This window comes from Microtus ochrogaster, unplaced genomic scaffold (genome assembly GCF_000317375.1).
Source record: "Microtus ochrogaster isolate Prairie Vole_2 unplaced genomic scaffold, MicOch1.0 UNK20, whole genome shotgun sequence".
Classification (NCBI taxonomy): domain Eukaryota; kingdom Metazoa; phylum Chordata; class Mammalia; order Rodentia; family Cricetidae; genus Microtus; species Microtus ochrogaster.
In genome coordinates, this window is record NW_004949118.1 from 3,270,976 (window position 1) to 3,285,045 (window position 14,070).

Here is a 14,070-nt window from a genome sequence, read left to right on the forward strand (position 1 = left end):
GGGATAGAGCTGACCTAAGGGGACATTTGTGTGTGCTGAAGGCATGGGATAGAGCTGGCCTAAGGGGTCATTTGTGTGTACTGAAGACACGGGATAGAGCTGGTCTAAGGGGTCATTTGTGTACACTGAAGCTTCCTAAGACCCTCGGAATTCAGTCAGTTTCCTCATGAGTCCCCAGATGTCAGACATGGAACTGAAGGATCTGGTGTTATGATGTTGGATTTCCCCCAGTCGTTTCGTGTTATGCTATGGGTCTTGGTTTTATTATAAGGACATTCATTCTGTGTCATTCATGACAAGTTGGAAGTGTGTTATTTGGTTTTGACTTTATACGAGGTCACTGTTAGGAGACTTTAGGTTTTATTTTGAGACTGAGTCTCACTAGGTAGCCATCACTGGCCTAAAACTTGCTATGTAGATCAGCCCAGCCTAGAATTCACAGAGATTGTCACCTGCCTCTGTTTACCAAATGCTGGGATCAAAGGCATGTGCTACCATGCCCAGCAATGATTTTGAAATTTCAAAATGTTCAAAATGTTACTGACTAGAGGAATTGCAATGTTGAACCAAATGGATTTTATATTATTGTAAAATGGCTATGAGTCTATGAGAACAAAAGGTAGAAGGTTATGTCTTAAAAGTGATGTGTGTTGGGTATCAGGTTGACACACATAGAGTTATGGTGGCTAAGTGGTGACTGTCAACCTGACAGACTTCAGAAGACTTCACACAAAAGAAGGACCTTAGTGCATGTGCCTGGGACATTACCTTGATTCTAGAAATTACTTGGAATTCTAGAATCACCTATTATTGGCATTCCCTGGCTGAGATCCTGGACTGCTACAAGCAGAGCAAGGGAGCTGAGTAACAGCAGCAGCAGCATGTGTCACTCTCCGTTCCTGATTGGAGAAGCCATGTGACCAGATGCTTCAAACTCTTGCCATCTTGGAATCTGCATCATCATGACTCTACCCTCAAATTTTAAGCCAGAATAAGCTTTTCCCATCAAGAAACTAAGACCTCTGATTCCCCAAAGACATCTCCATCCTAATCCCTTCGGTCCTGGTGAAAATGCTACTCTGCAAGGCAAGAGGGATCTTGCAGGGGATTAAATAAAGGCTCCCAACAAAGGAGTTACCCAGCATTACCCAGGAGGCTCAAAGAAATCACGGTGCTCATCATGGGTAGGGAGGAGGGTCAGAATTTTGGTCTGAAGATGTCAATGCACTGCAAGCCTTCCATACAAAGGAAGGGACCCAAAACTAAAGAATAAAGCAGACACTAGAAGTTGGAAAGGGCAAGGAAAAGGAGCCCTTCCTGGAGCTTCCAGAAGGAGCCGGACTTGCTGACTTTAATCTCCCAAAGACTTCTGACTTAACACAATATAATATCGCAAAGTCTGAGTCATTTCAAGCCACTAAATTTGTGTTGGCTTATGACAGTAGCAACAGAAACATTATATAACTACTATTTGATTATAAATAATGTATAAATAATATAATTAACTACCTTTTCACAGAATAATCTCTGCCTGGGTCTATCATCCTTTCTTATATTACAAGAAAGGGCCCCTGTTTTAGAATGTATTGGGGAAGCTTGCGATTGTGCCTAGCCAGTCTGTCTTGGAGAAGCTGGGCTCAGTTATTTATTTTGGGGAGATGTTCCCCCAGGGTAAGAACAGAGGGCTGTAACATAGGATGTGAGAAAAAGAGGCACCGCTCGGAATAATGAGTTTAGTGTCAGTGTGAGTAAGGGCATGAGGATGTCAGAACTGCAGCTGGATGGAAAGAGCACCTCCGGAGGCTCGGCACAACCACAGGCAACGTGTGAGTCTCCTCCAAAGTGAAACTCAACAAAGCCTCTATTTGTTCTGAAGGTGGACACTCGTCCTGCACAGGGCCTCGTGGCACCTACGGAATGGAAGCCTCACTGACAGCAGGTGAAGGGGCTCATCCATTTTGAGCAAATGCGCAGTTGTGAATGAAATAATAGCACAGACAGCCTGTCTTAGTAGTTTAAGAATGGTTAGAATGAAATGGGGTCCTTATTCGAGTATCTGTTAACCCCATAACACAAACCCAATCAAGTTTTCTGTACATGTCCATGTCCACTTTGCAGCGGTGTAATCTGTAGCAGTCCTGAGACACTCTGAGGGCCACGTAACCCCAAAGAAAGGCTGCAACACGAGTGTATTTTATTTAAGAACCTTCTCCACGGGCAGAGCCCGGCACAGAAAGCTGTGAACTGTTCTATTTCTAGTCTAGCCTCATGACTCAGAGGAAGCCTCCAGGCGAATAATCATGCCAGACACTTGCGTGGTCTCTCAGGACAGCTGGTAGCATGGGAATTAGTACGAGGGAGCTCCTACGAAGGCTTGTCAATTTACCTCCATGGCAGGCATGAATTCGGCTGTCTGGCCTCTGTTCCTGTTCTAAGGACAATAACTTTAACCAAAGTTTGGAAGATAACACTCTCCCCACATTTGTTGGAAAGAATATGCTTCTAGTTTGTAGTGAGCCCAACCTGTGAATGATTAGGCATCATTTTGGGAGATGGGTGTATTCACATTGAAATTCAAATTATGGGTAAGAATCATTTTACTTTGGGAAAGATACATTTCTTTTAAAACTATAACTTCTCAATGACAAAGCAGACATCTTATCTTACACCTTTTTTTTAACTGAAAAACATATTTAAGACTAGACTGAAAGCAAAAAGTAGGTGTGATTTGGTTCAATAATCAAACAGAAGATACGGCACAAGAATATAGTTTTCTATGCTGCAGATGACAATGCTTCATCTCATCATCCGATCAACACAGTGTCTATTAAGACAGGTTGGCAGATTACAGACTATAGGCCAAATGAGGTCCTGTTGCCATCTGTTCTTGCTTATACCATAAGCTAAAAGAGGCTCTATCAAAAAGTGCATTGTAGGGGCTGGAGAGATGGCTCAGTGGTTAAGAGCATTGCCTGCTCTTCCAAAGGTCCTGAGTTCAATTCCCGGCAACCACATGGTGGCTCACAACCATCTGTAATGAGGTCTGGTGCCCTCTTCTGGCCTGCAGACATACACACAGACAGAATATTGTATACATACCAAATAAATAATTTTTTTTAAAAAGGTACATTGTATTACATGTGAGTATACTGGGACCCAGTAGCAGGATCATCCATCCCTTTGGATACTGTCAATGGGGACACTTGAACACATGATTCACCACAAGATTGCAAGTAAGGGCTCTATGGCCCTTCACAGAAAATATGCTGCCCCTGGATTAGAAGCGTGGGCTACAGAACCAGGACACCAGTGTTCTGCACTGTGATCCCTCGTTATTTAAGCTCCCTGCGCCAGCACCCTCCGCTTCATGCACAATACAGGGTGACTGCAAGTGTACAGTATGTGCCGGGCAGTCACAGCCTCCTGGGAGGCACGCATCATATGACAAGTGCTGTCTATAATAATCACTCTTGCACTAACGCTTCTCCACTAGGTGGGACCACTCTACCTGCTTCAACTTTTTTGAACATTATGGTTGACACTAATTTATAGCTTCGTCAGAACTAACAACTATCTTCTCATTAATTGGTCGTCTCCTTTTGAAAAGCGTCTCAGTCTTCTTCCCAATTGGAGACAGTCATCAATTATTGTGACACAGTAATGGCCATTAATTATGAGTGTACAAACTCAAAGACAGGCCATTTTTATAAAGTCAGTATCACCTCCTATACTCACGTTTCAAAACTGTTTCAAGAATTGCATCCCAGCAAGAAACTTTGGCAAACGAGATGACCCATTCTACAGCTTTCTCCCTCCTTGACACTTGAAGCAGATCCCAGAGCTCAGGTGCAGGTAACTGTTAACTAAGTGAATGCTCGCTGACTTATATTTGTGCTTCCTTATTTATTGTATCTAAAGATTATTTGACTCAAAATATTTTTAGTTTCTTAGTCTAATCTCAGATCCAAAAAAAATTTCTAGTCATGTAATTGAACCACTTACCGTGACAACTTCCCCTAATCATAATGCCTTTATTTCATTTAGAAACACCACAAATACACCCAGTTAATGTATTAAATATGAAAAGGCTTGCAGAAGAGACTCAATTTATTAATGATTCAGAAGAAGTTCCTAAAACATCTATTTGGAATTCATTTATAATTTATTTCACAGCTTATCTTCAGTTCCCACGGGGCAAATATTTATCATATATTAGTCTCTTTTAAATCCCCCTTTGTATTTTCCCATAGATGAATATTCTTTGCCCCCAAATAGAGTATAAACTTCCTCAAAGCACCCATCAATCTACTGTAGTTTAATGCGCATTTCCTGACAAGATGACAGTAATGGGCTTTGGGCTATAACAGAGTGCAGTGTGCAGTCAAACAAAAGAATAATTACTAAACATAATGGTTAGCTTTAAATTGAACAAGAAGCACTGAGTCCATCATAAATATTTATTAGAGAGTAGCCATGGTAATTAATAAGTCCAGTCAAGATAAGGGGGGGGGGGGGAATGTCACTTTAATATCTAAGCATAGCAAGTAAAACCTCACAACTGACCTCCTGGAGAGATACAGTTGGCCAAATGGATAGTCTTAGAATGAAAAGCAGACAGCTGGCCTGAGAGTGGAGTGAACTGAAAAGACGTAGCCTTGAATCTAGCTGCTGACCATCTCATCCCTGAAGCAGTGACAACCTAAGTCTCCATAGCTGATCCCTGCTACCAACTAAAGTCAAAGTGTAGAAAACGTTTGGCTTGGTGTTCAGCCCTCTGAAATGACGTTGATGTTGCTTAAGTTCTCCTCACCGAAACTTCTTCAGAGAGCTGCTGTGTTGACATGGCCGTGTATGTGCTGAGGGCCCCGAGTCCAGCACCAAGTTCCCATTCGCCAGCACAGGGTTTGCTCTGCTAGTTCAGTTTCCAGAACTCCTGGAACCTTTGCCACAGCGTCTGCTCTGATCCTTCTGCAAGCTGCTATCACGACTACATACCAGTAGAGTAACATTACGGAATTAATTACAAAGTTAAGAGAGAGTCAGAATAATTAGTCAAACCCAGATCAATCTGTGGCACTTCTCAGCACGTTCTGCAGAATTAGATTTCCAACAGAGGATTAACTAGGAAAAGTGCTTGGGCATTTTCAACTGATAGTCAGAAACCCAAGGTACAGCCAGAGCTACTCCTCCTCCACGCCTCCATCCACATGGATAGTGTCTACTACGGGCCAGTAACTAAAAATTACTAGAAAGAAAAAAAAAATCACAGAATGAAGTGATCAACACATCAATAGAGGGATGTAGGAATTACTGAGATAAGAAACCAAAAGTTTCAAATGCTTTCTCACCTGCCAAAGACCTTCAGCCTCTGTGTGCAAGAGTTCAGAGAAAGAACCCAGCCCTCATTTTAATATCTTTGTCTTCTGGGGGGGGGGGGAATATGAAGGAATAGATTTTGAGTTAAAATCTTTTATTCTGGTGTCTTGTCAGCTCATGGATATAACCTGTACCTCAAGGGGCAAGATAAATGTTTAACCTTTTGAGGGAGTGGAGGAAGAGAAGTAGAGAGAAGAAGGTAAAAGCAAGCTCTGTCAAAAGGCAGGCCTCAGTAAAGAGGATAGGACTGTGTGTGGTGTTCCAAGACATTTAAACATATTCCAACACTGGTACATTTTGATAGACTGTATTCTTCATAAGGTAGCCACTTGTATAAACATGTTTGAATTAAACTCTAAAACCCTAAAGGCCTATTCCATGTCCAGTTCCATACAGACAACAATTATGGCTTCAGTACTTTCACAAGTACTATATATTCTTCAATTCTTTTTCCTCCAATAAGGACAAACGATTGTCATGAATGAAAAAGAGGGAGAAGAAAAATGAAATAAAAATGAAATGTTGTTTGGCAATGATTAGCTAAATGTTAAATGTTCAAAAGATTTTAAAAGCTTAATTGCTGAGATGGTAAATGAGAAATACAATAAATTCACGTAAAGTGATAAAGTTTTTCAAATTACATTTTAAGATAATAAATATGCTAATTCAATATTTTCACATAATAAGGCAGCAACAAATGATCAAGTACAAACCAGAATACATTTCTTAGGAGCATCAAGAAAAGAGTCCTTTAATAAAAATCTAGATCGTTTTTGTAAGTTATTAAAACTATAATACAATAAATTTAAAACGAGAGCTAAGAACTAAAGATGACAGTTACAAATATGAAACCATTGCAGAGCCAATATGAGAAGCACAGCTTTTCCACACTGAGTGCCAAGAAGAAAACAATAATAAGCCAAAATGAGGCCTTGAATACTACACTTAAAATGAAATTTAAGATACATAATTGGTGTGGGACAATTGTCTATCTTCTGTCATTTATGTTTTAAATCAGTGCTGACTGGCCAGTAGCCAGGCAGGAAGTATAGGTGGGACAACCAGACAGGAAGTAGAGGCGATTCAATGAGAACAGAGAATTCTGGGAAGAAGGAAGCTCCCTCTGCAGTCCTGCCCAGATACAGACTAAGGAAGATGTGACCTACCCTGCTGAAAAAGGTGCTGAGCCATGTGGCTAACACAGATAAGAATAATGGGCTTGCCGGGCGATGGTGATGCACACCTTTAATCCCAGCACTCAGGAGGCAGAGGCAGGTGGATCTATGTGAGTTCGAGGCCAGCCTGGGCTACAAGAGCTAGTTTCAGGACAGGAACCAAAAAGCTACGGAGAAACCCTGTCTCAAAAATCCAAAAAAAAAAAAAAAAGAAAAAAAGAAAAAAGAATAATGGGCTAATGTAAGTTATAAGAGTTAATAAGAAGCCTGAGCTAATGGGTCAATCAGTTTATGATTAATGTAGACCTCTATGTGATTTCTTTGGGACTTAATGACTGCGGGAACCAGGCAGGACAGAAACCCCCAACAATACATAATGATAACAAGGCATTATGGGAGACAAGAGCAACTTGGTTCCTGAATACACTTGTTATTTCATTTGTCTTAATAACAAAGAATCCTACCATGTGTACTACTATAAAGTGAACTATTCAAATTAAAGATAAAGCAAATGAAATAAAATCTCCTTTAAATTGTTAATAACTGACTTTAAACAAATATGTTTTTTAACAGAATGCTCATTAAAGCAGTTTACTTCACTGGTTTTATTACTATGAAAACACACTGTGCTTGGATGTAGAATTGTCTTTAACTGTTATTCCTCACAAGATACAATAAAGACAAGCTGACAAGTGCTTTATGCTCTCCATATAAAGATGATCAAACACTTTCATTTTAGGGAGATTTCATTTTCCCTGTTTCATCTTCCTAAAATATGTGCCTTCATCAAGGACAATACAGAAATCTGTTCATCCAGTCTTAATTCAGCCCTAACTTTTGCCTACAGTGGCCAAAACACATTTTATTTTCTTAAATCAAAAGCAGAAAACAAAGACTCATAGAAATCATGACAATAATTTCAAGAAAAGGTTTGGTAATGGGAACAAAAAGAAGACAAAGTCTATTATTTAAGGAAGAATGTACAGAACATCCAGGAAGAAATGTCTTAGAGTCTCCCTCAATGATGGTCTTATCCAATGCAGAGATTACACACAAATACACAAGGATATGGGAAGAGAAAGGTAGGCTGTTAGAGGTTTGTTGTGGAATAATCTTTTTGTGAAGATGTGTCACTCTGATTAGTTTAATAAAAAACTGAACAGTCAATAGCTAGGCAGAAATTCCAGGCAGAGAGGAAGCTGGGAGAAGAAAGGCAGAGTCACCAGCCAGACGGAGAGGAAGCAGCAAGTTAAGTACTGAAAAAGGTAACCAAACCATGTAAAAGAACATAGATTAAAAGATCAGGATGCAAACAAGCTTAACCTATTGGCTGAGCTTTCATAATTAATAAGTCTCTGTGTCATTATGGGGGAGACAACAGTTCAGGAAAAAAAAAGTCTGACTACAAATAGCATTCAATGTGAGGCATGTATTTCCACATAAGACCTAAGAAAGCTTTTTTAAAAAGGTTACAAACACAAAAATACAGAGCCAAACATCTCCCATGTGGGCTGTATTGCATCTCCTGTCCACTGCCTGCCATGTGGGCTTGAGCCACCAGCAAGCCATGAGCTAAGCTGCACAGTGGTTTAAAGTTTTGCTCATTCAGACAGAAAAGGTTACAGATACACAGTAAAGAAGGTTATAGTATGTTTACCAATGTCCATAGACTTAGGGGCAAAGGGAAAAGGATATAACAGTCATAAAAACAGAAACAGTTTAAAAACAATAGTATAGTCTTTAAAGAGTTAAGTGAAGTAATAAAATAAAGAATAAGCCACATAAAGATGAGAAATATTATAATGCAGGGAGTTTGGACCTTAAAAGGTGCTTTTTTATTTTAAATTTTTGAATGCTAATGAACAGACAACAGTTGCTGAGAGACATTGGATTGTGGAAGGAACTGCTGAATTAAACCTACCTATACACATTAAAAATGCCTTAAATTCAAAATTGAAGTAAAAAAAACTGTATTATATTGGGGGAAGAGATTAGGCTTTTGTTTCCACGGGAAATAAAGGGCTGTGGATTACTTCACCAACCCCGCAACAGACAAAGGTCTGATCTCCAAAATATATAGAGAACTCAGGAAACTAGACTTTAAAATGCTAATTAACCCAATTAAAAAATGGGGCACTGAACTGAACTGAGAATTCTCAACAGAAGAAGTACAAACGGCCAAAAGACACTTAAGGTCATGCTCAACCTCCCTAGCGATCAGGGAAATGCAAATCAAAACAACTTTGAGATATCATCTCACACCTGTCAGAATGGCTAAAATAAAAAACTCCAATGATAGCCTTTGCTGGAGAGGCTGTGGAGGAAGGGGTACTTCCGGGTTAATAGAGATTTGACTAGGTATAATAGAGACCTTCTGGGTGTCTTGGCTACAAACATAGGGGAGGAAGTATGGAAAGACGACGGGATAGGTGATATGTAAGCTGATGCCTCTGCATGCAACAACTCAGAAATGAGATGAGACTTGATAAGTCTTGCTGGCTACAGAATCCAAGTGACTTATTATTACATGTCATCCTTTCATATGGACTGATAGAGATTTATATTATGGTTTGGTTATGCAGTTCAAATGGACTTACAAAGTTGACAGAATGCCTTTTACCTGCTCAAGCAGTACAAAGAAAATTATCTTTAACTGACTTATGCAAAGGTACATTCCACACATGGTTAATGCAGATATGTATGCTTACGTGTTTTCAGAGCAAGGTGACAAGACACCAACAAAAGCAGGTGGTCCAGGTAATCCAGCCTCTCAGAGTGCCTCTGTTACAATTTCTTCAGAGTTCTGCATCCAACACAGCTCCAAGACTGCTGGCTGAGATGGTCCAGCCTCACAGTCTGTTCAAGCCAAGACTTGATGATTACCCTAGTTTTCCCAGAGTCCCCCCGAGATCTTATTACCCTCAGACAGCAGAAAGCAATCTAGAGAACTCAATGCCCACATTCCCAAGAGCTGGGATGAATGGTTTTAATCTTTCTGTGGATTATGGATGTTTGTCATCATTTAGGAGGGATGGTTACAAATTGTTTTTGATTATGGTCAGGAAGAAAGCTAAACAAAGGAGATTAGATGGAAGGGTCTCTTGAAAGGTGAAAAATAGGGGATTAGTATAGAAATGATGAGGTAAAAGAGTAAATAGACTATTGAGTCTACTTTTGAACAATCACTAGTCTCAAACATTTTACATTGGTATGGGTTTTTTTATATTGATACTAATTTAGGATTATTTTTGATACATTGTATACATGTTTCTACTTTTGTTTAACATATTGTATCTATTCAGCTCATTTAAGAATGTAAACTTTTAGCCGGGTGGTGGTGGCCCATGCCTTGAATCCCAGCACTCGGGAGACAGAGGCAGGCAGATCTCTGTGAGTTTGAGACCAGCCTGGTTTACAAGAGCTAGTTCCAGGACAGGCTCCAAAACCACAGAAAAACCCTGTCTCGAAAAAAAAAAAGGAATGTAAACTTTTAGTACTTGAAAGCTATTTAGAATAAAAAACATAGGTTAATAGTCATCTATAACAATTAAACTTATAGTGGTGTTAGGTAGATTTTCAGTGTTATACAGAGATATATATTTAGATAGGTGATCTTTCTACACTTCAAAGATTTACAGAATATTGTATTTAAAATGTATAAGACTTTTCATGACAATGTGACATGTCTGCTCTTACAACTTCAAAAATGGATGATGGGCATTGGAAAACCCCAATTGGAGTTTATTTTCTTTGTGGCAAAATGCGTTTGTGCAAGAAACTGCCCTTGCCTCAACTACTGACATTTTGCTGTCCAAATTGGACAAGCAGAACACAAAAGAAAGTGATTGTCAAACATTGTCAAGACAAGGTAGGACAGTCATTCAAAATTCCTGCCTCACAGGAAAGTCTGTCAGATATTTTGGTCTGTGGACGTAAGATGGAAGCCCCAACATTGCAGAGGAATCTTGGGTGACTATCCAAGCAGCCAGATGTCTCTGTCATTTTAATAGTTTTAGATGTTGTTTGGTCTGCACTTTCTGTTTACTCAGATAATATTATATCCTTCTTGGATTATTTGATGGGGTTGAAGACTAGAAAGTTATAGTTTTCCTTAGTCAAGATTGAAAGTAAATTAGGTATAAAACTCTGGAATCATCAAGAGGGGAGAGTTAATAGAGTATTTTCTCTAAATTTGCCAAATACAAATGGACTAGACATTCTGAATGTAATTCTTACTTGATAATTGTTCTTACTGTATATAGTTTCATTTGTTTAAGTTAATACCTTTCCTTTCTATTTAGACAATACCTGATAATTGTTTTATTGTATATACTTTTACTATGTCAGAATTAAAATCTTTCCTTTTTATTTAGATAAAAGGGAATAAATGTTGTGGAACAATCTTTTTATATACTGTGAAGACGTGTCACTCTGATTGATTTAATAAAAAGCTGAACAGTTAATTAGCTATGCAGGATTTCCAGGCCAAGAGGACACTAAGAAGAAGAAAGGCAGAGTTGCCAGTCTAATGGGGAGGAAGCAGTTGGGCAGTACAGAACAACAGTAACCAAGCCACGTAAAAAAAATGTAGACTAAAAGAGATGGGCTAATTTAAGTTTAAGAGCTAGTTAGAATCAACCCTAATCTATCAGACAAGCTTTCATAATTAATTATAAGTCTCCATATCATTACTGGGGAGCTGGTGGTCCTGACGAAAAAGTCCTACAACAGAGGTTTGAAAGCAGTACCCTGCATCCAGCCTCCCCCCTCGGGGAAACCATTACTTTGCATCCTTACAATCACTGAGATCAATTTATAAAGGCTTTTCTCCATTGAAAACTACTCTGTATTAGAACTCAAAACCAAGGAAGATAAAGGAGATGTCAACATGGCGGAAGCAGAAGAAATACTGGAGGGGTCAATGTAACAAGTGAAGAAGTACCTTCACTTTGTGATCATCAACATCTACAATGGTGGCAACATGAATGAACCGGGGGTTCTCTTTGTCCACAGCATCCTGCTTCATGTTGGGCAAAAAGCCATGTAGCGCCCTCTGCAGAATCATAGGGTAACAAGTCAGTGAAAAACCAGTGAGTCTGGCTTCTGCAATGCTGTCCCCAGGATCACGGTTTGGTGTAAACACGCCTATCTTTAACAAAGTTGAGATTTGGTTTAAGAGTGCATAGGACTTTATGCGTTTTTTCAAACCAGGGTTATAAAAACTTATGAGAAGAAAGAAAGATTTTTGGCCCTTTTCAAGATAGCTATAAAAAAATTCACAAAGATTCAGTTATGAAATTATCAGCAATCACGATAAGGTTAGAAAGGTTCTTACTACAGTGTCTGCTTTAGTTTAGACTTTTTCTGTAATTAATATAAAATAAGATAATGTTTGTTATTCTCACTGCCCACTTAAACTGTGTAGCTTAAGAGGCAATTTGTTTATTTAGCAAGTCACTCAAAAGCTAAACATGATGTTTTATAAACTTAATTTTAAGATATTCTTAGAGAAAAGTTGCTTAAAATCAACTTCAACACTCACTTTAAATTTAACAATAATATAGGTTAAAATCATGTGATATTTTTTCATGATCTTACTTACAAAATTAGGTTTATGTCTTTAAATATTTGGGATCAGGAGGCCATAATGATAAAAATACAAGCAATAAAGAAAACAGGATGGGAAACCCATTGGGTCCAGGAAGTAGCTGTCCTAAGAAAATTCAACTGTCAAAAGTCAGACTACTCCAACAGTTTTTATAGGCAAGCAGAAGGTTTCACTTCAAAAGCTATGAAAAATGTTCAGCTTACTTTATGTGAGAAAGTATATTGAGTTCCTCAAGTCTAGAAGTGGCAATGGGAAAGTAAAATTCTATTAGGATGTGTGAGCAATAAACATTAAGCCATTCTCTGGTGTCTGTAGACCTCACCACAGCTTTTATGGGTGAATATTTTCTTTTGAAAGCATTCTTATACCCACTACATGGAGGACTATGCAAATATAATTTGGTCTCTAAAAAGAGCTAATTGTCTCCCCAAGAGCACTGTGCTCCCAATGAATGTAATCGTTTAGAGTTGTAGATGTCAAATGTATGTATTTGAGCAGATCCAAAATCCACTAGAACCTAGAAGTGTCTTGGTAACTAACCATTTCCATCATATTATTGTCTTGAATCTTTCTTCTAGAAAAATCAAATGAAGATTTGGAAAAATGTCAAGAGAGAAAAGGAAGCTACCAGACATTAGGCTCCTTTGCTGGCTGAAGCTCTGCAGCCTCAAAACTCCCACAGAACTAGACTCACAGACTTGTTTCTCTGTGCGCCTCTTACCCTACATCCAGACATTAAACCCTTTCCTAGAGAAATAAAACTGTATTTTCTTTCAAATCTCATCTAAGCCCCAGAAAACACACAGTAAATACAAATATATAAACAAATATATAAACAAACAAGGATACCTAATATATAACAGTCTGATTAAAAATAATCCTTTAATATCAGCACTCGGGAGGCAAAGGCAAAAGGAACTCTGTGAGTTCTAGCCCAGCCTGGTCTACATAAAGAGCTCCAGGACAGTCAGGGTTATATAGAAATACTATCTCAGAAAAATCAAGAACAAACAAGCAATCAGAAAGAGGGAAGTTGAGTTGGGAGGAGACAGTTAAATTTGAAAAAGAATAGTGTTTTAGAACTCACTGACTTAGAACACAAATATTTCCAAATTGCATCACTTCTGCATGAACAATGTTTTACAAATTAATTTCTGTCCAGTTAAACCCTTAATAAATAGACATGTATAAATCTGAACTATAAACATTGGTGTTCTCACAACTGTCAGAACAAATATTGACCTCACAAAAGACTACATCCGCTACTTCGCCTATTTGATAATGTTACCATCACAATCCAAACAGTCCCAGACAAAAGCACACAAATTTAGAGTTCTCAACTCAGCAGGGCCTGAGTTTTCCGCCAACAGTGGCTGGTAGGACTTCCGGTTAGAGACTCGGGGTCCTTGCTGGAATACAGGAACAACAGCAAATAAGTACCAACTTTGTATCATTAACTGAAAACAAAACAAGTTGGCTATGAAATTATCACCTAGATTTAAGAACTAGAAGCATGCAGAGTGGCAGGAAGGCCACCTAGGACTCTGCAAACACTAAGAGGAGGCAACCATAAGAAACTTACTGTGTTGAAAACGCTGGCAGGCACCGCATTTGTCTGAGTAGCTTCCAGATATTCTGTCCAGCAATACTTTTCTGGAACAGGATAACCTGAGAAACACACACACACACACACACACACACACACACACACACCAGAAGATTCTTTATAGATCCCCATGTGCTATGAAAACCTGTGTTAGCGCCATTACCTAAAGGCCCACTCTGTCAAGTCAGAATTTTCTATTTCTTTTTTTAAAATTATTTATTTATTTATTATGTATACAATATTCTGTCTGTGTGTATGCCTGCAGGCCAGAAGAGGGCACCAGACCCCATTACAGATGGTTGTGA

At 38.9% G+C, this 14,070-nt stretch overlaps 1 protein-coding gene across 1 annotated transcript in view; it reads right to left on the bottom strand.

Annotated features, from left to right (window-relative positions):
• The window catches only part of L3mbtl4 (L3MBTL4, histone methyl-lysine binding protein), a 272,089-nt gene that overhangs the window by 230,603 nt on the left and 27,416 nt on the right, over positions 1-14,070 (bottom strand). The window contains 2 exon segments of the mRNA XM_026789485.1: positions 11,494-11,604; positions 13,742-13,827. Coding sequence (XP_026645286.1) covers positions 11,494-11,604; positions 13,742-13,827 — 197 coding nt within the window.